General features: G+C 41.5%; 1 protein-coding gene across 1 annotated transcript in view; it reads right to left on the bottom strand.

The window, feature by feature from the left end:
* The window catches only part of HECW1 (HECT, C2 and WW domain containing E3 ubiquitin protein ligase 1), a 178,032-nt gene that overhangs the window by 137,485 nt on the left and 15,415 nt on the right, over positions 1–25,132 (bottom strand). The window contains exon 2 of the mRNA XM_059818508.1: positions 24,525–24,632. Within this exon, the coding sequence (XP_059674491.1) occupies positions 24,525–24,632 (108 nt within the window). The remainder of the gene's footprint in view (positions 1–24,524; positions 24,633–25,132) is intronic.

The raw sequence follows: 25,132 nt of genomic DNA, 5'->3' as shown, positions 1-25,132 counted from the left end.
GAAAAAGAAGCCAGGGCAAAACCAGGTAAGACCATGAAGAAAAACCTGCGATTTGTAGTGGTCATAGGCTTGAACAGAGAAGGATTTGGGAAGAGCAGGCGGCAGAGCACTGTTTCAGTCTTGCTAGGACGGATGAGCACCGCCAGCTGCCTTCACGGTGGGAACACAATGCATGTACTGGGGGACTTGTATTCAAGCTCCCAATTAGGCAACGGGTTTTATTGACAGGCTACTGGCTTAAATTCTTTTCAGACAGGCAGGGATTGGAATGCATTAAAGTCTACAGCCATCCAGTGGCCCTTACGGAAGTCTAGTTCATCACGGACAAGGGTCTGTACCAAAGCGCCCAGAAATTCTGGCGTTTAGGTTGACAACTAGAGTCGAGGCAGAGTAGAGCAAGGCAAAGCTTCCGCCGATACCCAGCACAGGAAAGGTCAGTGGAAGGATGCCACTGCCCAGCCAGTAGCTAAATGTCTTCAATAAAAAGGTGGTTTAGCCCTTATGTAGCTAGGAACAGAATCTGCAGTTTGCACTGGGCCACGTTCTCCAACTATTACCCACTTCTTAAGTTTTATTGTATAACATAAGTAACAGAATTGTAATTTGGTTTGCTCAGACAGCTCACATCCCTGAAAATAACAACTTCCTCCTAAAATTATCTTCAGAAATGTGAGATGAGGGGGAAAAAAAGGAGGAAAAAAAGGACTCAGCCTGAGCATTCCTGGCACTGAGTCATCTCTCATCCCACTGAAACCAACAGAACTATTTGCTCCATATTCATACAGTGTGATCCAGCCCAGAACAGGGAAGCATCTCACAGTCAAACCCAACAGTGCTATCTATCTGCTCTGCCTCTATGGCCTGTTGTAAAGAAACGACTGATAGACACCACTCTGAGGGAATGAGAGTTGGGGGTGGCGGGGTTGTAACACCTTACCTGTCTTTGATCAGGAGAAGGAAAAGCTGTTTGAGAGAAACATTTTAGTCGTTGCAAACAGCAAATTATAAGGGCTGCACACTAAGACTGAGACTTTAATGAAATTCCAGAGCCTACAGGCGAATAATGTTTTTATGTAAATCAGCTTAACGATAAGTTTTTCCACCATGAGCATTAGCAAGTGAGCAATTTATTTGAGAAAAACTTGCCATCATCAAAGCATTTTTAACTGTGTGACAGTTGAGTCCATAATAACTGGAAACCATGCCTAAAGTTTGCTCTCTGATCCTCAGCACTCATGCACATTGCATGAAAAACAACATTGCAGGCAAAATCAAACACATGGTTCATCTATTTATGAGGGAGATGATCCAAAATAACTTCTGAAATGCAACAATTACATCAGACTAAGTTTTCAAATAACACTTCTGTTTTAAAACTGCTCATCATCTTGGTTACAATGGACTCAACAGTTATTTATCAAAATTGCATAGTAGAGGAAAAAAATCTCTATGCTTCAGTACACTGGGAACGAACCTTGCCTCACATGCAGAAAACCACATGTTTCACTATATTCATGTCCCCTTAGCTACATTAGTCACTGACAATATTCAGGAAAAGAATTTGAGCCAGAAATATGGTGCCTGTGTTCTCAGTTACATCAATATATATTAAAACACAACATAAACAGATAGAAAATAAATATAAAGAAACACTGACATCCTTGAGCTTTGTTCTGAATGTCAGCAGAGGCACTGTGAAGGCGACTCAGAGACGACAGAGAACAGTATAAACTCAAAACTATACAATAGCTCACAGCTCCACAAAAGGGGAGGGGACAGGCAGAGCTGGGGACTCCTCTCCTCACTGTGATGTACAGGCCCTGGGTTGTCCCAGACGAAGCAAGCTCTCCTCGACCGCCCCTGTCACAATATATACCCTTTAGCCTTCCAGGTATTATGTCTGCCTCCAGTTAATTTTCTCCTAGAGCAGGTGCCTGTGAACCATCAACTCCTTGCTTTTATCAGGGCAACAGTCATTTAAAATCTTAATTAAATACATATGACTGGATTATGCCTTCAGGCACAGCCTTGAGCAAGAGATAACGCATGAATTTCAGAAGCCAAGTGCCTCAAACACAGCCCTCTACATCACAACATGTTTTTATTCCCTTTGATCTCAAAACATGGGTGGACCAGGCACTGCTTTGGCTTTATAGAAGCAGTAAGTGGCATCAGACTCATGACCAAGGATCAGTATTTAGGAAGGTGCAAGCCATAACTTTAACTGGTGCCTGCTTTGTGAAGGGAAAGGACAGCATGAAAAGGGACACCTTGCAACTCTAAACCCAGCCAAGTACTGAAATTAGGGAGGATTCGTGTTTTCATTTACATTAGCAGCAGTTTAATTCAGCTACAGCACTTCTTAGGTCAATCTTTAATCACACATCTGACAAGCATAACTGAATTTCACATTAGAAACACAACATTCCCTTGAGTCAGTCTTTCCTTTTTTTCCCCTAAGTTACCTGTGAAGACATTAATGCCAAAACCAGCCACCACTGCCCTCACCATTCCCCCAGTTCCTCTTACATGATACATCATTTCTATTGTTACTCCGCAAACTCTCCCAGTCAGAAGCCCTATCTATTCACACTTCCAAGTGCTAAGCTATCTTTGGTCACTGTAAGAACGCTTTACAACAACAGTTTCTTTGTGTTTAGCAGCCAGACCGTGCAATATTAAAACTTGCAGCGTTCACTCTGATTGGGAGCTATTACAGTCAGTCAAGCATGTGCCACACAGTATACAAAGAGAGTCTTGCAATTAAGTCCTTGGGCAACAAGGTGTGAATATTATCAAGAAAAAAGTCCTTTGCACTTGAATATAAAAGAGAAGCCAAGAACTCAGCACTGTTACTCACAATACCATAATAAGGGCGGCTTTTCTTTATTAATATGTTTATCGCACTTCAAAATCAGTATGCACACACTCCTTGTCTCTACTGCATATCTGAAAATATTTTCAGCCTAATATTTCTATGACAACGAAGCAAGAAATGGTCAATTTGAGAAGACAGCTGAACGAAAACTCGACATTCTTGTAGAAGCAGCTTCCTAGTGCTCAAATTGTTTCAGTTACCCTCTACACTAAGCACACTACTGTTTGTTGCTGCTATTTCTAAGCATCAAATTAAAAAACTAATTTTGAGAGATTAAGAGAATTACGCATCACGTTATCATACAACAAAGGCTGTTTATTACTGTCATAGTACAAACACTCTAATACAAGTAAAAGACGATGGCAAAACGCTACTTTAGATTGAAGTAAGAGCTCACGGAGAAGAGTGAGAAGAGATGTTGTGGTACTCTTAGGCAACTGGCAATAGGTTACATGTACCAAGAACGCGATGGCAATTATGACAATTCCAACTCTTGGCTTTCCTGACTCTACCATAGAGCAGAACTATTCACAAACAATTCTGGAAGAGAATCATTTGCAAAATCAGGAAGACCAAAATAAAGGCCAGTATTCCAGGCAGTGGCATTAAAGGCAAGAAAACCTTACAAGGGAGCAACCCAAAGAAAGGCATGCACCTCTCCCTTCACACCTCAGGATTATTTGGTTGTATTTGCAAGGCCCCTAACTGGTCTAGGCAGCATGAGAAGAAAATGAGGACAGCTGCAGCTGTGTTTTGGCATTGCAACTCTACTGCAGGCAAAAGACAGTCACAGCATGATTAAGAGTGCAGCAGAGATTGAGGTCTCTGGCATACTGGTTCCTAGATTCCCATTACCACCTTGCAAACATTTTATTCCTTTCCACATTACTTTTCTCCTTCTTTACGGAAGGAAATGAGTAGCGGTGAACAATATGTAATTCTCTCACTAAATACTTGTTTCATTATTAAATACAAGTGTGAGATGAACAACCTTACACTGTAATTACCCAATGACCAAAATTCCCCATAGTTCAGTTGTTCTGAAAAACAGTGTTCTTTGAGATCTTGTCTTAGTACACCAAAGACTTATCTGGGTAGATCTTGTAATAGAGGAAGAGAGACTTCTGTGTCTTTACAACATGGAGCCGTTCTCTTGTTTACACATCTAAAGCATTTATAATTAATTGGGTTCACCCACTCAGAACCATGAGCCTTGAATAAAAGCTGCATGACAGCTATGCTGCCGAGGTACAGGTTTTTTCCTCTCCTTTTAGTCTTACAAATGCTTTGCTTGACAACAGCAGGGCCTGTCTTCCTTCCGTTTGCTGAGAAACCACAAAGAAAGCACACTCCTCATGTCCTCTGGTTCTCGCAGAGACTCGTGAGCCATGCCGCTGGTTGGGGAAACCCCGTTCAGTGCGACGCCTCTGCAAACACAGTGCTGCATCTAGGTATAATGGATAAAAACTTGGCCTTATTCTTTTAAAACAGTGTCACTGGAATTCCTCTCCCATGTACCACTGCTAAGCTCAACAGGGATGGGAGTGAGTCATATACGGGTTTAGCTGGATTTCCTTTTCCCAGTGAGGACTTGTAAAAGATAAACTGAAAGCTCAGGTTACCCAGGGACACAAGGATATCCCAGAGTTGTCTGCTTGACATACAGCCCCTCTTGTAGGTCTCTTCTTTCTCTGCAACAATGCAATCTCTGCAGATCAGAGGATCTCGGATGCTGACAGCCATCATAAGATGCATGGAAGAGAAAAGCCCTTGGCGTTCCAGCTTCACACACCCTGATCAGCCTCATTAACATGGCTTCTATTCCAACACCAGCTCACGTACTATCTGTCTGCAGCCCACGCTACAAGTTTCAAAATCACTACTGCTTTATGTGATGCTGCACATATTTGCCACCACCTCCTCAACAAAAACGGGAGGAGGAACCACGGCTGGCTCCAGGGAGACAGACTCGCACGTCAGTGCCTCTGCACCAACTTTCTCACATGGCATGGACCGTTCCCTCCTCAGAGCTGCTCAGGTCTCTATTTGGCAGTAAAGGGAAGGCAGCACAACCAACTCCTTTTCTAGGAACTGGGATTGTGCTCTAGGTATGTTTTCGTATCTTTGCATGCTATCAACACCACCAATACCTGTCTGTTGCTGCCAATAGTACATGGACTGTGCCCAGAAGCAAGCTACGTATAAGCCATAAAGCTTGGTCCTGCAACACTCAGCATGTGGAATTCCTTTTCAGGAAAGCAATTCACAGGCAGTTCTGCCTACAGAGATGATGTCAAGTTGTGTCCAAGATCTCAAAGAGACAGAAAGAAGGTGCCCAGGTCTCGTGAGGGAGGCTCTGGAGGGCTCAAGGTCTGAATCAACTGAGAAAGATTTACATCAAATAAGAATTAAAGCTGGAGTTCATCAGCTTTAGATCTACAACTCCGTACAATACTTTCTAAAGATCATTAAGAAGTAAACCTACTCATTAGAAAAATCCCATTTTTAGCAGGAACCATGAACGGGACTTCTGCTTTTGACTGTAGTTGGATTCACAAGCATATAGGATGTTGAAACACAGCACCGAGCCTCTCTGCTCTCTTGTACAAAGACGAGGACAGACCCAAACGCTGCTGCTCTTCTGAAGCTTGCCCACAAAGTCATCTTCTACAGGAAGCACGCTATGAGACTTCTGTGATTCACTTCACAATTTCGACTGTAGAAGAAGAAAGCAGGTAATTTTGCAGCATTTGGTTGAGCCACTCTACAGTGAAGGACTGCTTACATTTTGGCTTGAGATGGCCCGTATGTGGCTGCTCACCTACTCAGAAAACTCTTATTCACAAGGGCATTTTGATTAGGTGCCACTACAATGGTGCCTATTGTTAATTTCCCTGGGAATTTATAAGACAAAGCACAAGGTATCAAGAAGGAAAAGATCAAAAGGCTGCTAAGAAAAAGGTATTATACCTGTTATTACTCCTCACCTTAGAGCTCGCTCTGCAATCTCCTATTTCGACTTTTTTTTTCTAAAATACCAACTTCTGTTCACCATTTATTTGCAATCTAATAATTAGGGAAGAAAATTGCTGTAATCACAAAATGAAACATGACTTTTTAAAACCCAGCAATTCCAAAAGTATCTTACTCAATACCAGTAAAAAGAAGGGGCTACAAATGGGTTACATCAAGTTGAAAGGCAAGATAAAATATCCTGACTGTAAAAAGACCAGTGAATCTAATGCTGAGAGCATTGGATGAGTGTATTTACTTTCAAGTGCAATAGAAATATGGAACTGCGGGGAAAAAATTACTATAAAACAGATGCTGTATTTGTGGAGGTTAAAAAATGATTAACTTGTAACATATACTGGAATAACAAGGAACGGAAATACCACATTTAAACAAGCAAGGAGACAAAGAATCGTAAGTCGCCTAGACAAGATACTGCAAAGCGAGGAAGATTTATTCTCCAGCAAAATATATCAAGATGTGTATTAGGAGATTGTAAAAAATGGTCTTCGAATCATTGTTCCTATTGATTGTAAAACCATATACAGATGCCAGTTTGTCTGTCACCCGAAGGTGTTTGCCAGGTGCATTTTCTCTGGCTTTGCGCTTCGCTGCTGGGACCCATGGTGCAGGCTGCAGATGTTCGCTTCGTTGGCTGGGGCTGACATTTGCAAGCCTTCAGAGCCGCCGTCCCGACAGCAGTCACTCCCAGCTTGCTCAAGCCCATCCAAGCTGAAACTGCTGCAGTCACACGCACAGGTGATAGACAGGAAACATTTTTTATAGCAAAGGCTAAGGTCTCCAACCACAGCACACTTAACTCCCATGGGATCCGCTGCACTGTGAAAAGGAAACCCTAATACAAATCATCAATAGCCTGAGCAAGATCTAACAGCTGTTAGGTGGCAACACACAGTGGGATGACTATGCAGTCCAGACTGCAGATAACCTAGACTAGTTTTAAAACACTGTTGTTCAGAAATAAGCTTGCAGAGAACCTAGACAAAATCAAAAGCAGAGGCAAAGGGCATCTGAAAAAAGGAAGCAGTAGGGGAAAGATGATGATTCTGGAGTTAATTCCCTTTAAGTCACCTGCACATTTGTAACATGTACTATAGCTAATTTATATTTAAGTGTATATTATATATGTTTTTTCCCCCTAATTTGCCAGTTATATGCATAAAAATATGACACTTAATCCTAATTTGGCACTCACATTCATGCCTCCTATAGCCCCAAGCAAGAGCTTCTCAACCTTTTAGTGACTACCCTATACGCGGCAACATCGAAAAAGGAAAACGCTGTGTCTCTTCCTCATAGTCTGGAAGACAGATGTCAGCTTCCTGCGCCTGGGGTAAGGCTGAAGACTTCAAGCGTCCTGCTGAACCCGGGCCACCGCTTTGCCATCTCTGGCAGAAACACACTGAGCATCCAGATGCAGTGCTTTGACGTCAGGAAACCTGGGTTCTGTTTGAACCTCTGCCACTGACTTACTGTAGTAGTTTCGCTCTTTCCTGCCTTAATTTCCTCCTTTGTAAGATGAAGAAAATGATACTTCTGGCAGCCCAACCCAAAGGAGAGAGGAATACGCATGTTTGCTAGTCCTTCCATAAGCCGGTTTTCATAATAACAGGGCTGTTCTTCAGTCACAGAAGTATTCTCCTCCGCAAAGCGATGCTCACAACGACATTCCGTAGGGGCCCTAACAAAGTGTATTATTAGCATCTGGGAGCACAGCGGCTCTGTAACAGTTAAATTCCCAGCAGGTATATGGTGCAGCTGGTCAATCTGCCTCTGTAGAGGTAAGGCACTACATGCACGCTTCTCTACTGACCTGAAGGGATTGGATTGAGCAGGTCATCACAGGATTTAGCTCTGCTTATTACTTAAGCTACAATCAGTCAGGTCACACTAAAATTGAAAATGTCTTTTAAAGTATTTGTTTGTTCAGATCTACCCTACACATATTTTCCCTTAAATCATGGACAGGTTTGTACTTTAAAAAAAACCTCCTGGGCTGTAACCCTGTCACTCCTGGTATTATAAAACCCACCAAGAGAGCACAGCATTCAGACAAGCACTGTGTTTGGCACCTTGCCCAGCAATCACAAAGGAAGAAAGAAAGAATGGAAAGCGAGACTGAAAGTTACTGGTCCAACTGGCTGGCTGTAGGTGCCTATAGCCAATGCACAGAGGGAAAGGACAGTCTTCTATGGAAGGAGAGCTCTTTTGGGATGCAAACGGACATACACAACTAATGCGAGAGTAACAACAACAGGCACACTGCCACCCAAGCTCTGTCTGCCCTTTCTACATAACGCACTGCAAATACGTTAACCAAACAGTTCCTTTACATCTTCTGGTGGATCTCACCAACATCAGGGGAATTGTCCCCTTCTTACAGAAGCTGTAATAGCCTCCTGAAACCAATCTCATTTGTTGAGATGCTCAAAAACACATCCAGGCCACCACCCCCCATCCAATCTTCACAACTCTGTAGCTTGTAGGTTTTAAAGCCCAACTTGCAATGCCAAGAAGGTCCTCCAAAAATATTTGCAGGTAACGTGTTTTAGTTCACTCACCAGGTCAAAAAAAAAATCTATAAAAAAATACTGTAAATGTGGGAGGTTTTTTTGCAAGTATCCTTCTTATTAACTATCACCAGTAAACATGTCTTTTTCAGCAGCATTGAGAGCTGAAAAAGAAAGAGCACTGAACAGAGCCAAGAATGAAGTTTTGAGACCACAGGAGAGGAACAAGCTGTCCTACTGGACTGAGTTTTTCAATTCTAAGAGGAGAGGATAATGATTCCAGGATGGGTTTGCAGTAGATTGGTTTGTAGGTGTTTTTGTTTTTATTCTTTTTTCCCCTGCTACCCTCTGGGGATTTTTAGTCTGAAAACCAAATACTTGAACTCTCACCTGCTGTGAACTGACATCACCTCACATAAACTAGAGGATCCATCTTAGCTCGTACACACAAAATACCCATGCCTCATTTTTCAAATAGAGATCCTTTACTAGCACATGTAGTATTCCAGATCTGAAGTCTCATATAGGCTCTGAGGACACACAAATTTACCTCCTAGCAAAAGGCCAGCATAAAATGTGTATTTTTATCATGTCAATTTGGTCTGTCAAAGAAAGCATACGTGCGTGTACATTGTCCACCTGTATAATGCTGTCATGCACATCCAACTGCTGAGTGCCATACTAAGACTCCGAAAGAGGTACATGTATTTCTACTATTGTTGTTTTATAGTTTTGAGGGTTCATTTTTCCACCTCCTTGCTGGCTTGGACAATATACCCACTATAAAGTGACCGTCACGACCTCAGAGAGGGCTGGCAGGTACTACCCTGAGTCAGCTGCCAGCATGCAGGAATCTTTATGGCAGCCTTGACAAGCTGTGGCTTCTAAAATGAAAGTGTTTTGAAGGACTAAGTAACTTTTAGTCCACGGCACAACAAAAACTGCTCACAAATTTTGTGTTTAATTTATCCTTTTAAATATTTTCCAACATCTAGACTATATGCCTCTTCCACACTAGCTGTCAAAAGACTGATTCATCTCATTAAAGCTGCCAGAAAATCTCCCACTGATTTCAGTGGACAGAGACCACACCTACCTCTTCTCATTTTCCTTCCCAAAGGAAGTCTCCTCAGCTGTACTCTGTTCCTTTCACATCCATATGTCACTCAGTCCTGCTGCCCTTCTCCAAAGTGTTTCTAAAGCTCCTGCAATCTTTCTCTTTGAAAATAGCCAGGTGAAGAAAAAAATCTGCTAAATGCACTAACAACTGGATTTATATTCCACAGCATATTATATGCATAAGTCAGCTAAATCATTTATGCACGTCACAGAAGTATTACTTAGCCTTTCACTACATCTCAAATGCAATAAATTTATGAAGTTTAGAAAAATAAATAGATCTGCTAAAGCAAAGCCAGATTCTATTTTCCAAACTGCACAAAACCTAAATGGGCTAGTTCAGAGGCAGAAACTTTATCTTTGCACATATTATATATTTAAAAGGTTTCCAGTGAGTCATTTTCTAACAGAAGAAAGCACAATATGAGATTTTTAATCCATCGTAGAAGCTCAGCATACTTCACAGAGAAGCAGTAATTACAGAGGTGCCTGCTAGCAGTGCTACTGTTAAGGCTGTGTCAGGGGGTTCATTATTAACCCAGTTTTCATGGTTTCACAGCTCAGTCACAAAACACCCACGTACTGGCCTTAAACCACCATTGAAAATTTCATCCCAGAAACAATTTATTTAGTCACTTTTTTTTCTTGTAAAAGTGCAAAGAGAAAAAGGGAATTATAAAAAAAATTTCATGCTTTTCTATGAAAATATACCAGGGAGAGACTTAATTTTAAAACAGCAAATTCCAACACCCTCGGGTGAAATCCTTATCCTGTTTAAATTAATAGCTAGTTCTCTTGACTGCAGCAGGGACAGGATTTCAATCTCTGAGTTCTGGAGGAGTTCAGATCCTGCTGTCCACAGAGCTGCTCTACAAGAGCAAGTGCCTTCTGCCATTTAATTTATGGCCTTCTTAAGCCTGCTCCAGTTGCAACATAACACAAATTAGCTCCAACTCCACTGAAAGACATCAGCATAGATTATTACACCTGTGCACTGTCACGCATCTCCTGTTTCAAGCATTGCCAAGTGTTTCTGATACAACCAGAGATGGGATTCTTTTGAAAGCGATGTTCTACAACTGGAAGCCCCCTCCGGATGGCTGCTCACAGCTCTCGAAAGACACACCTCACACGAATCAAGCCTGACTTAATCTCCACGCCTTCCCCACGCACAGCCACCACCGACAGCGTAGTACAACGTGCACAGCGCAGGCCACAAGAGTTGTAAGAGCTCTGCTCTACTACTGACTGAGTACAAGGGGGACTTTACAAACGGTACTGAGACTTTTGTCAATCTTTTTGAAAAAGGACCATTTTTCGCAACAAGGTTGAAAGCTGGCATGAGTTTCCAGGATAAGGCTTTGAACTAAGCTTTTGCTTTTAGTTTGAATTGATTTTGCCTATGAAGTCTCTGCCTTTGTATGGCAGAAATCACGGGAAGCTTGGTTGATCTGCTCAATTGCCACTTACTCTTTGGTCAGGGAAATCAACATAGCTGCAGCTGAGATTTCTCTTGGCTAAGTTTTATTTTCTTCCCCTCAAAAGTCAGAAAGAAATTCCAATGAAAAAGCAGCACAAACCCACATGAAAAACTCCCTCTGCACCAGAACGTGATAAACAAAATAGACAATTCAGAGGCTTTCTGTTAAGGTCCCCCAACCCAGCCCCACGCATCTGAAGACTCTATATAACATGAGCTGATTCAGCCCCAAATGCTTGCTTAACCTTACCTGAGACCTTTAGGAATAACACCTGGAGATGATCTAAACTACCAGGATTAGAGCAAGCAGTCCAGTAATTACAATTGATTACAAGGCCAGTAATCAAACAGTTGCTCCAAAAATAGCGTGGTGGTGAGAGATGACTTCTGGTAGAGAGCCGACACAAACAACTAACTGAGGTACCATCGTCTTAAACACCACAGATGATTCTGCCGTGGCTGTCTCTGAACTGAGCCCCTGCAATCCAAAACATCACTATATGCCTTTTCTTTTATGTGTTCACCTTAATACAAAAATGTACACGATGGGTTCTCTGAAATCTAAGGAGGAATAAGGGAAACGAAGAAAAGAAAAAGCCAAGGTATACTGGTACTGAAATGTCTCATTTTTGTGACATGCCATGCATAGACTTCATGTATCTCACAAAGGGAAAGGAAAACGGCAAATCTATTGGCTACGTAGATTTAATATTCCTCACAGGCAGCTCATGAAGCTTACCATAATATCCTGTAAACAGGAAAACATTTGAAAGCCTGAATCCAGAAGCCTGCTAATTACAGAACACCACTTATACGTAAATCAAGAAATCCTAAGCAAGTGGAGGGAAGGAAATAGTTCTGTCTCTCCCCACGACCATTAGATGCCACAGTGACAAACAAAAAAAAGTAATTAGTGTTTTGTAAGTGAGCAGGGTTGGCTCACTCCACCTCAGACAGACATCTTTATCAATAGGAAGAGGAAAAATGCACCTCTTGGAGGTCTCTAGGCTAACATAGACTGTAGAGGTTCAGAAGTCAGAAATTAACGTTAGCTACTATCCCCGAGAAGCTAAGGAGAATTCCTTGTCGTAAAGCAAAATCATAATAATGCACCTGTATTCTGTTTTAAAGAAATACATTCTTTCATCCTTAAATCTTGTCTAGCAATTAAGCAGACAGAGCAATCTAATACTCTGTAGGCATATCGTGTTTTGGTGTGGTAAATCTGCTGTTCAAGTGTTGCCTGACAATCCGGGGAGGTTAATCACACGTCAGTTTGTGTGGGTTCCCAGGAATCTCTGGAGTGACCCCGAGCTGCCAGGTTATAAAGCTATTTCACCCTCAGGAAGTGCTGCTCAGCAGCTTGGATAAACAGCAAGCTAGTAGGAAGACAAACCAAGACTCTGAAATCTCTACAGGCCCCTGATAGACCCTGATGTGTTCCAACTGTAGGCTTATTTTAACAGAGCAGAAAAGGGAGAAGCAGAACTGCAGTCACATACCTGTAACACCTGTGCTAGACAACGGTAGAGTTAAACTTTTCTGTGTGTAGATTGATTTTTGAAACCAGAGGCAGGAGAGAGGGATGTCCATGAAATGTGGGCTGCACCAAAAGCTGCTTTCCTTCCCAGGATCCGCCTCTGCTGAGCTCAGAGGGACCCGCAGAAGCCAAGAGCCCTTACCCGCGAGCTGCCTGGGAAAGCTCCCTGGTGCTCCTCTGCTGCAAAAAGATTACACGTTTTTTCTGAGTGCTTTTCTCCCCTTGTGTTTACACTCTACTTTGCTGGTTTTGTACTTCTGCCACTCAGAAGTCTCTGTCTGGGGAACACTGCTGGCAAGTTACAACCACCACAGCTTAAATTCTGATACATGTGCATTGCCCATCTTATTTCTAACCCCCGCTATACCTCATACTTGCAGGACTTCATAATCAAAATCAATTTTGTTTATTAGAGTGTAAATGATTTTCTTTAAAAAATAATCTATTCCTGATGTCTTTGTGTGTTTTATTTGTAAGACACTTATTTCCCCCCACCCCGATAACTTCTTTAAAAAATTATTTTTAACATTTCCTTTTTGGATCTTCCAATGAATGGAAATCATTATTGAACTTGTATGGTATCCCAGCCATGCAAAAGAAATGGGGCAAGAAAAATATAGAACCAAGAGGCATAGAGAAAGATCGTCTTTGAAAATGAAATAAGACTTGTTCCACTTTTGTATTTGAGGCTTTAGATGCACTTAAATGTAAGTTACATCCTTATTTTCTGATTAGGTGTGATAAAACGAAAATCACAATGAGGGTAGTCAAACAGTGGAACAGGTTGCCCAGAAGGAAACTCCATGCTTGAAGGCAGTCAAAACTTGACTAGAAAGGGTCTAGAGCAACCTGCTCTAACCGGCCCTGCCTTGAGCCGGCAGTTGGACCAGACAACCCAAGATTATTGAACAATCATATTCATACCTTTCTTATAGTGTGAAGGGGCTCCTAAGGGGAAGCAAGATTATCAGTATACGCAGTCTAATCATGGAAAGCTGCCTTAAAACAGCAACAGAGTGAGACGCAATCAGACCTGTAGCCCTTACTCTCAGGAATGAGTCTAGAGCTACAAGTCAGCTGTGACAGCTCACCCCAGGTAAGTAAACACATCACCTCCCCACACCTCTGCTTCCTACCGCTTCAGAAGCCAACAAGTACCTGCCAGGCACACAGGCTCTGCTGCCAAGGAAAAGGAAGGGTCTGGAATAAATGCTGCTGTCTACTCTTAGAGGTCTCACTGTAGCAGCTGCTTTTGGTAAAGGAGACTTGGAAAAAATCCACAGGTAAGACAACTTTTAAAGAAAGAACACATAATGACATTAGCATAGGTAATTTAATGAAAGGGGAAGAACAGAAAGAAGCATCATTATGGAAATTTAATTAATAAACAATTACAGCGAAAGTATCTATTTCAAGGTTTGTGGGTTTTTTTTATTTATAAAAAGCTATTAGCACTGAGATATGGGAGGAAATTATACCTGCTACTAATGGGGTAAAGTGAACATCTAAAGTATTGAAAGGGTTGGAGAATAGCTTGGAAGTAATAAAAACACCATCCCGTCTGAGTCACTCTCAAGATCCTACTACCAATATCAAAGACCTTGCAGAAAGATGGTTCTGCTGGGCAAAAGTGTTTGAACCCTGCAGGGAGACAGTATTTCATCCCTGCTGACCTCCCGCTCTCTGAGTAAGTCTACTCTGAATATAAATGGTGTTCTTGACATTTGGAAGTCCTGTGGCAGGCAACCCTGGACCAGGAGTAAGATGACAACAGAGCTAGATTTACTAGCTAGTTAGCAAGGAAAGCCAACTATCAAAAGGCTTCCCGCATCATATGTGCGCTTTTTCAGAAGCGTGATGAGTTACTACAGCACAGATATAATCATATATATCACAGATACAACTCTACCTTCCTCATGGAAGGTCAAGTAAGTTTTTCTGTCTAATAAAATTGTCCAAACACCATTGTATGAGTTGGATAAACGTTGCCATAACCACTACAAGGCATGAGAGATGGAGGGGCTGGCTGAAACCGGACAACGACATAGCAGGGTTACAACCAAATTTCTGTATTATGTGAAGGGATTTATCCCCCTTTATACTGAGATTTTCCTGTGCCACGTTGGACATCTAAGAAGAGCCCTTCAGATGCTTCACTACTGCAGAGAGGTATAAAAAGAGCCTTTTAGATGTGAAGCAAACTCACTGCCTCCGTAAATGAAGAACAATGTTATCTTTAATACATACGCTCCGAGTTCTGTTTTGATTGATTACTTTCATAGTATGCTTTAAGATGATTACAGAAAAAAACCATAACATTTTCCCAAATTAGAAATGGTATGTTATTGACACTGATCTGTTCTTTAGGACCTTTAAACTAGCGATGGGCTTGGTCAATAAACCACCTGCTGAATTAGCTCTCTCAGGCAAGCCCTTGATGCAACTTAGCCTTTGCTCACAGGACCATGTCTTTGTGGACCTTATCCCCTCCATCATCAGAAACGTTCAAGTTCAGTGGTGCTGCGATCTGACCCCAACAAGGCAGCCTCCTTGTCTCCCGAATAATTTTGTACCCATGAATTGAACTTGTGTCCTTAATTATAAAAACCTGAATACAGTACTTTTTTGTATTTAATAAGAAAATAACCAACACAAGGCTCAGTAGCTTACCACTCTCTTGGAGTAAATATGACCTGTTGATGCACATGCTGATACCCATCCAGTCACAGCTGCTTCCCTTTTCCACTGCACTTGTCTTCTGCTTTTCTACAAAGATAAAACCACTTGGGCCCAAGTCTGCACCCAGGCTCTCTGTACATGGTTATACACAAAAGGTGCTGGGCCTGATGGCATGCAGGGGCTTCAGTGGGGACTAACCTGGCTTGCAGCAGCTTCAGAAACACACCCAATAGAAGTATCCAAGGGAGAGCATAGGGTCCCCCTTGCAATCGAGAGAGTATCTATCTTTCAGGGCAATTCCACCAAATCCCTAGGCAGCATCATCCAAAACAAACTTTCCAGAAGCATTTAACAGTAGCAAAGACAAACTGATTTGTGAGTCAAAGATGACATTGTAATCTCTTACTGTCAATAATAGAAAGATTATCAATCACAAAACAACATTATCTAAGTTATATCGATCCATTAAAATGAATTATGTGACTTCAGCTCCCGTTGTGCAGAATACTAACATCCAAAACTCAAAGCAGCAAAACAATAGGTACCTGCTGTTCAGGCATTTATCAAATGCTAGGTTAGATGAGAAAAATACAGCTACTAGCCACACTACTGGATTTCAGGGACCTCTCCATTTCCTCAAGTGCACAATATTCGCTATGGTATCCTGAGCGATACCAAAGCTGAAGCAGAAAACACATTAGGTGCACAGGAGTTCTAATCTAAAGCAAGTACAATGTGTCCAAGGATATTGCTGACATGACTAGAAGAGCAAAATGAACAAGCATGTGAACCCGTATTTTCAAACTTTGGCACCTACGGTTAGACTCCTCCCTGACCCAAAGTGAGGATGTACCATTCCCCATGGCACGCTGCCAGGTACAGAGTGGTTTGATAGTTTCTACTTAAATTATTCTATCCCAGGGAACAAATGCATGATCATCAAGTGGCTCCCCAAGTGCTGAAGGATGCAGGCCCTACCTGATATCTTCAGTGGCATCTGGAAAAGAGAGAGTGGTGGAGACCAGATCAGAAATTATAGCTGCCCAGAAATTTTAATGCTGGAGCATGGAAAGCCACGCATTCCCAGCTCCTGACAGATTCAAGCAAGAACTGCTGTAAGGACCACATAGCCTCTTTTCAATCTCCTGGCAGTGGCAGCACTACTGGCTGCTCCCCAGTCTTCACCTGTTTCTTGTAAAGGGTGTTAAGCAATGAGCTCCTGCTTAGAAAGAGTGAACTCTTTGTCAACTTTCCCCTTAGGATCAAACAAGCTCAAAAGAAGGCCAGTGTCCCCCAAAGAACAGTTACAATTTTCTGTGTCTTCCCAGATGTCTCAAGTTAGGATAGTCAAATTAGGGACTGAGCAGATGTGTGCAAGAAAAAAACAATAATGGGGATGAAGAAAACTACGTGGTAAATGAAGGAGAAGAGAACAGGAAAGGGCTGTGACTTTTTTTCCCCTTGCTGTCAAGCATCTTCTTCCCAAGATACAAAATCACATGGTGATTCACATCTCGCAACCGGAAGCGCATCTGTGTGTCCAGAACACAGGGTCATGCAGCAGCACTGGCACAACAGTGCCCATCTGCCTCCGTGTGCGAGACAAGCCTGGCTGCAGGGGAATAACAAAGCTGGAACCAGTTGCGTCAGTCTTTGGTTCAGCCGGTGAGATGACTCCACAAATCTTTGTCTTTCCTAGGTAGAGGATCAGCCAGGCAAGAGTCAGGCTGGTGGACTGCAAGGGAAGTTAACTGCTGTCCCTTGACCTGACAATATCTGGGAAAGAAAACAAAAAGCAGATCCAGCATGCCCACAGCTAGCTTAAAAACAAAAAGCAGAACAGAAAAGAGAAGTCCTGGTTTCTTCATTACCACCTTTTCTGAGGCTCATTCCAACTTCAATAAAGCCCTAACAGCCCTACACAAACCTCTCCCCTCTTTCCAGCAGGAGAGCTTTCAGAAACTCTGTTCCTTACAGACCACAAGGAAGAGGAATGTACCATGCAGCAGGGCACATTTATTTTCAGGGCACAACTTTTAAGTAATTCCCAATAGTTCAGACTGCAAACAGAGTAGAGATGGCCTAAAATTACCTGATGAGACACTAAGCAGGGAGTATGGAAACTGAAGTCTTATCTGCAGTTGCACCCATGCATTGGCAAGTCGCTTCTTCCCTCTGTTTCTACCGCTCACCTTTTAATCTATCTTCCCTATCTCAGCTGTGAAGCCTAGCTCTCAAACATTTGCATTGAACTTATACCTTCAAAAATCTGGCCTTAGCTCTTTAGGACAGAAACTATCTTAGTACACAGGAAAGAAGATCTACTCTTCACAGGATACACTAGACGCTACTGTAATAAAAAAAGCAACTAATAAAAATTAATGTTAACAAACAAGAGTAGACCTGTGCGTCCAAACCAAGTCCCAGATGCCCCAAGGCTCAGTGTAATTAACACTAAAGCTTCAGTTAAATGTTACCACAACTTCTTGACCATTGCCTTGGGAATTAGATGATGTCCCGTTTCTGATGCATTGACACAATGAATGTGCTTGCTTAGGGTTAAGTAGCTGAGACAAGACACCATGTAAGCTGTGGTCTCTGTGACTGGGAACTACAGCTTAGTGAAAAAAGACTTGCTCCGACTTCAGCACGCCTAAGATCAGGCACTCTTTCTTCAGGCATGGTGTCACCAAGCATGCATGCTGCAACACAAGCACCTTCCTCACTGGGTGGGAATGAATAAACAAACAGCCCTAATCTCTACAGTACAAACAAAATATGTCCAAGTGTCAAAACAAAGGGAGAGAAAGATGGAGAAAAATCCGATTCGCAGACAAGCCTCTCAGTTAAGCTACCACAGCGCAACCATGCAGTACGCTGAGAAATAGCTGTCTAATGTCGTGTGGATTGGCCTAAGTTTCCATTTATGATAGGTTGCTGCCTGCAATGCTGGCACAGAAAGACTTTGTAAGAGGAAAAACTAACAGAAAATGCAACAGCAGCAAAGATTAAAGGGCTGATCAAAGGATCCAGACCAAAGGGTTCTTGAGGAACCTGAACAGCCCTAAATAGGAAATGCCTTCATCCAGGCTCAGACTGTGCTCCTCTTCCCAAAGCTAAGCCTGGCTCAAATATGAATATTAAACTACTATAAAGGTACCAGGCTGAAGACAAGAAGGAGGAATTTAAAAATTGTGTGTAGGGTGGAAGATAACCAAAAAGCATCAGTAAGACTACTACATATGCAAGGAGATGAAGAGAAAGAACCTCAAAACTATGGTATGTCTTCCCCGGGAGAGAGACAAGCAGTAGATGCACCTTTTGGGGCACAAGTCTCTCATTGCTTTATATATGTTTTTCCTCTGACACCTTTAACCATTCTGCTAAATAGCCTTCAAACTGGTGAGATGCCTCTGTATTGCTTCAGTTTTTACCATCTGTGGACTCCTGAAGGTTAAAGTTATGCAGTATATTCTAATTTGCTCAAAGGCATAGCAGGATGGACTTCGACAGCCTTATCTCCATTTTCTCCCCTCACGCACTCTTTCATAAAGTGACACGCACATGATTTGAGACATTGGGGTAATGAAAACGGAGACAGGAAATTATTTTAGTGGCTTGGACTTGTCAACAGCCTGTCCACAAAAAGGAAAGCTTTGCAAATACTCCAGCTTCATTAAAGCTTTTGTTGATATGACTGTGCCTCATTTATTTGGAAACATTTGAAGCTACAACATCCTTCAATTATTCATATTTTGAAAGTGACCTTTATATCGGCTTCCTAAAGCAATGCAAAAGATATATTTTCTACAGAGTGCCCCAGATGAAAGGGCTGATCAATGGTCAGTTTTGGGGACATTTCTGTACACATTCCATAAACACACACATATATGGCATGTATTGACCATGACCTAGAACATATGCCCTCTACCTGCAGATGTACCAGGATCTCTCAGATCTCTGACTTCAGTTGTATGCTTTTTTACCATTATTCCCCTACCAGTCAATAGAAATAAATAACTATAATTTCTGCTCTCTACAAGGCCTATCATCCATGTTTGCTATTAATAAAAATGCAGCAAGCACAACAGCAACAAATTTAAACAACTGCTGCATAAGCTTCTACATAAAAGTGCCACACAGATGACTGGTTCCACTTGGAAATGGTTTTCTTAGTTACCAGGTAATAAAAAAAAAATCTATGGAAAGACCAGTAGATTAACAGGCGTCCCAGGTATTCAGCTATCTTCAGTGCCATTCTGAACGGCATCAAAACTTTTCTCATCGTTTTAAGGATATGCTGGTTTGATACTGTGCTTACAAGACAGTGCTGCATCGCACCTCAGCGAAATGGGCTGTATAAGCCAAAAAAGCATGTCAGAAACTGCAGGGAAGCAGAGCATGTTTATTTTCCTGGAAAACCCATTATAGGCTGGTTCTTTCACTGCAGCGCCCTCCAAGCCTTAACACAAAGCATACATCCCCAGTAGCATGTAGCCTCTCTTCCCTCCTCCCTTCCTCTCCCCAAACCCCAGCCGTTTCATGGTTAGAGGGGATGGTTACTGTTTATCACTAGCTGTCATAGAAACCCAAATTGCTAGACTTCTACAGAAATACAAAACTGGCCGTAGTGCAACATTGCCTCTGCAGCTGTTAGGGCTTTTTGTTTGCTGAGTATTAAACAGGAGATGGGTTCCATTCTGCTGGCATTCATGCTGTAATTTGGAAGCGATTCCCCCCCAGCTCACACCAATTACCTATCTGTCTGGCAACATTATGTTGCAAGTTTGTGATATGCAAAGTGGAAAGGCACGTGCTTCTCTGGGAAACCTATTGGTGCCCTTCAAGGTGAAAAAGTAGATCGCTAAAACAAACACAAACTTTAAACAGCTATAGCATCTGAAAATGCTGTATGGGTACATGTTAAGAAATCACCTTTGTTTTGAAAAGTGATAGGGCTCTCTAGATGGTCTTAAACCAGGCTATCAGCAAATTCAAAAGCAACATATATTTTGCCCAAATACCCCCAAAGCATAGAAGCATGTTCCAAAAAGAGAAAACTATTTTGCATTGTCATTGACCTACCACACACAAAGCATTTTCCTACCCTAGTGAGATTTTAAGTATACCTGAAGAAGTAACCCTTAATGACTCAGACCAGGCAATCCACTGAGAACACTAGGAAAGTATAGCTTAAACAACAGAGAAGCATCTGAAATGGCAGAATTTCAGTTTTATGAAAGTACAAGAAGTGCAGTTCACACAAAAAACCAGTTTCAATTTCTTGCCATGCTTTCCTTTGTGTTCTCCGCTCCTGATACACTTCTACAAATCTCTCGCAATATCAGTAGTTTCTTCTGCCCGTAGCAGCAGCACATGCATAATTTCTGTCTAGTGTGGTCCTCCAGGTTGATGGTTTTTGCTAGTTATTATTATTACAACTGCATCCGATAGAAGATTTCTGTTGTGATAATCTGCCACCTCAAAGAAAATAAACTTCCAGTCACTTTTGCATTTGGTCACTCCTATTCCAGACCCCAGACCATTGCATGCAAGTTACTATCTACAGTGATTAGATATCAGTAATCCATTAGGTACCTAAATAGTGGTTTTATGTACAATGACTACAGGTTACATAGAGTATCATATTTCATTTGCTTGTTGATTTTCAAAAATGCAGGAAAGAAAAGATAACTAATTGGGGAACATTAAGGCTTTTGAACAAAATACTCCCAAGCACATTACATATGCCTCCAGATTCAAAATATAGAAAATGAGTAATAGTGTTCTATTTACTTGACCTCAATTCCTAACATTTCGTTCCTCATATTAATGGGAATTCCACTGTTGCAAATCAGCCAATCTTTAATACCTTTGATTTTTCAAGTTCCCTCAAATAGCCCTTTAATAAAAAACAAGTCTAAAAACGTCGTCTTAAGCTCTATGTCAAGTGGCTGGCTAGTCACAGCATAAAGGTAATTTCTTTACATGTGGTACAAAAACACCCCATGGGGACTCCTAAAGTCTAACTATTGGCAAAAGAAAAATTTTGACTTCTGAGGTTGGACAGGATGATCCCCACGGTGCCCCGATAATAAGCCTATTTTACCTCACATAATAGCACCACCAAAAACGCTAAACCTTTATAAGTTTCATGAGCAGGAACCAAACCAGTCTGTGTGGGGTGCCTTAAGTTCTTGGGAACTTTAAATTCTCTGTGTAAGGCTGATTCTTTATTTGGCCATACTATGATTTCCCCTTTATCGCGGCTTCTGCCAGCTATGGTGGGCCAAACGCTGCAGTGTATACCACAATGTTTTCTGAAGCACTGTGTGGTTGGTAAATTGCCAATATTAACTCATGGGTTGAACAGATACCAAGGTACAGATAGTTACAGAAAAGCAAAAGCAGAAATTAAGGGCTGCCTTTGAAAGTGAACTACTCCGTTTTATAGAGAATTAATGCTATAATCAGCAAGACTCCAATCAATAGCAAGTTAAGGGAAGTATAACATAATGCATAAAACCCCAATACGGACACCTTGAAAATTAATTACTATCTCTTGTCAAGGCGTATAGTAGGTTAGCTAACCACTAAATAAAAAGACTACCTATCTCAGGAAGTGCCTGAGCTACAGATTAACAGAAGCTAAGAATACTGCAGCTAGAAGACTCACTAACACTTGCTTACCTTTACACCCTCCTCAAGTCTACGCTATCGGCCGTTTTTGGGAGACAGGACACTGGGTCAGGTTAACTTTGAACCCACATGGCAATTCTTATACCACATTACCACTGAACACACACCCTTACCCTGTCCTCCAGGTTCTCTCAGTTCTGTAGTAAATGGCAAGAAAAAGAAAATAGACTTCTTAGAGTTTGATTTTGATGACCAGTATCTTTCCGACTCCTGCAAATATCACTATATTGCGTGCTATGGAACATAAAAGGAAGATACAATCTCTGTTCAAAAAATAAAAGTCTGAAGGAAGGTGATTTACACCGTCCTCTTTGGATAGAAAATACATGAGGTTTTCAGACATTGCAGCTTTTAACATTACACTTGATCAACTGCAAAGCTGCATACTTTCATATGTAAGTCTCAACAATGAGCAGGAACCCTCAAATATGCCTTTAGATGTACAACATTCACATACACCAACATTTTCCACTGCTTTAACTTCCCACTTCAATAGTCAAGTGGCTCTAAGAGTATCTGCATGTACTGTTATTTACTACTGCCTATTTCATTTTCTCCTATTTTAATTCTGGACAGGGCAATGATTTGTCCTTGATGAGGGCACTGGTACATAATCTCAGGGCTGAGATTCACAACCTAATGATGGCAGCATAACAAATTACCAAGAGGCAGCAACTCATCAAGCGTGGGCTGCCCAACTACAGTGTAGTACGACTTAGTTTTAAGCATCCGTGAAGGATGGTTATGCTAAGTTGCATTTTCTTACAGTAGGGCAAGTGAAGAATGTACATGCAATCAATTAACAACAGCTACTATGTCTTAGTTAATGGGGGCAACTTATTAAGCAGACATAATTCATTGTGCAGTTGAGCCCTTAATGAAATGTGGCCCACCTGAAGAGGCTTTCTCCTAAGCATTTCTCACATTGCCTCCTTCTTTTCCACTGTGGATTAGGCAGGAAAGCTACCAGCAGCCCAGTCCCACTTCCACCCTTTCTCAGTAAACCAAGGTACTAAGGCCTCTTCAAAAGCCAGTTCTGGGATTTTATATCTCCTCCCTGTGTTTCTTTAACAGCTAAGGGAAAGCACGATCAGTCTCACAGATTAGTAACCACAGCTCAAAGAAGCAGCTACAAATTAGAGTCTGCTTTAAAGGTTAGATCCTGTAATGTATTTCTGCCCCAAAACCAGGATAACTAAACCCCCTGTTTTTATATATTGAACAATTTCCCATATACGTATGTTTCAAAACACAGGCTATAAGCATCCTGTATGTCCTGTAGACATTTCAGCAGCTCCCTTAATTCTTTAGAACAACATTCTCAATTTAACTTAACGCTAGGAATTACAGACCATCAGCAATGCTTTACGCTGCAGAGAAATAACCTGTTTCTAGGACTAAGTACCTGTAAAATGCGTGCATGTAGCATCCTTGCTGATACCAGATACTTAAAGTCAAAGTCATAGATTAATCTAATTAAGTATAACTCATATCCTTTCCAAGTCCTTTAGAATTTAGGCTATATCAAAGATTCCCTTGATTGCTCTCAAATTCAGATAGTCTTAAACAGATATACCTGACTATCGTGCAATTTATGTACACTTTTACAAAGCTTCTGTGTTTTGCCCAGCAGGCTAAGGTAGATCACTGGAAACATTCAATACAGCTGAAAAACTGAAATTGTTGCATGCTAGGCTTCTTCATGCTTAACTCCTCCTTAAGGACACATGTAGCTCTTTCACCACAGATGTTTTGCTATAGATCTCACAGTCCAGTCTTTCAAGTATCCCATTTCTGTTCTCCAACGATGACCGCGAAAGTCCATTCACACTAGGCGCATGGTAACTCTTCGAAAAGAGGAAGGACTCGAATGGTCAGGTTCACTTTGGTCAGGGATGTGGGACAGCCTAGCCTAGAAACATTAACTTGCTGTACAAGATACGGAGTACTTCGCAGAAACCAATTCAGTGTTTCTGTATTTTGATTGCTAAGGGGGTGGAAAAGAGTTACACTGCATTGCATCAGATGCCCTAGGTAATACATGAATATAATGAGGAACAATTAATTTGAAATCAGCGTACCTTGCTGCAACTACATAGACTGTTTTATCAGTCTAGATGATGATCAGAACTTGACCCTTTTTACCCCTGAATCCACCTGAATCTGGTGGAAGCCAGATACACCATGAAGTTTTCCAATTAAAAGTCAGCATGAATCTTCCCAGAGTGAGATTATGCCTCTGAGTTCCTCTTCTCCTTAATACCGTAGTAAAGTTAATGCAGCTCATCATTACTAATGATACAGTCCAAACAACAGCAAATAGATTAACACACTTATTCATAACCATATTAAAAATAATATGTAAATAAGTCAATGGCCACAAAATCTATTTGCTTGCAGAAACTGTAGTTGTCAGCTCCATAAAATGTTTCCGTTCCTGCCAATACATTCAAAGATTTTGGTAATATTTTTGGCCTTTCCTAAAGGACATGCAGGGCTTAAAAACATCATAAGAACAACTTAAGCAGTTCATTCTCTTTCTGCAGTGACTGACTTATACCATAGCAGGATTGGAAAAATACTTACGCTCCACAAAGTAAGAGCTGGCATCAATCTTCCAGATAATCTGACCACGGTGAGAGCCATTGACGCCACGGTTCTTGTAGTCCAAAAAGTTTTCGGATAAGACCTCATCTATAAACAAAGAAATCAGTCTCATCAAGAGCCTGTTACGACAACACGCGTAGCAGAGAGTCAGGCTAAAAATACACCTTTGGCTTGACAGAACATACTAGAGCTGCTAGACAGCTTGGCACCACATGTTGAGAAACTAGCTTTTTCACTCATTTATATTTTTAAGAAGTGCTGCTGCTGTTAAAAAATCACAGCTTTTCCCAAAATGTACTTTTAAAAAATACATCCCTACAAAATACTCAAAAACGAAAACATCTAGCTTAGCATGGATGAGCCCCTACCTAATTAAACATAATTATGCAGCTGTAAGAGAGAACAGTAACAAAAAGTAATCCCCCCTTTACACCAACCATTCCCTTAAAAAAACGCCCACAGAAAATAGATACGTGTAGGCATCCATACTACGCTCACTTGTATCACAACAGATGTAGTTACTTCTTGCAGCATACAGCAAAGAATATTTATTTTTTGAAGAATCCCACTCACTGGGTACCTTCACA

Source organism: Gavia stellata, chromosome 6, assembly GCF_030936135.1.
Source record: "Gavia stellata isolate bGavSte3 chromosome 6, bGavSte3.hap2, whole genome shotgun sequence".
In the NCBI taxonomy this organism is placed as follows: Eukaryota; Metazoa; Chordata; class Aves; order Gaviiformes; family Gaviidae; genus Gavia; species Gavia stellata.
This window is presented reverse-complemented; position numbering and strand designations above follow the sequence as displayed.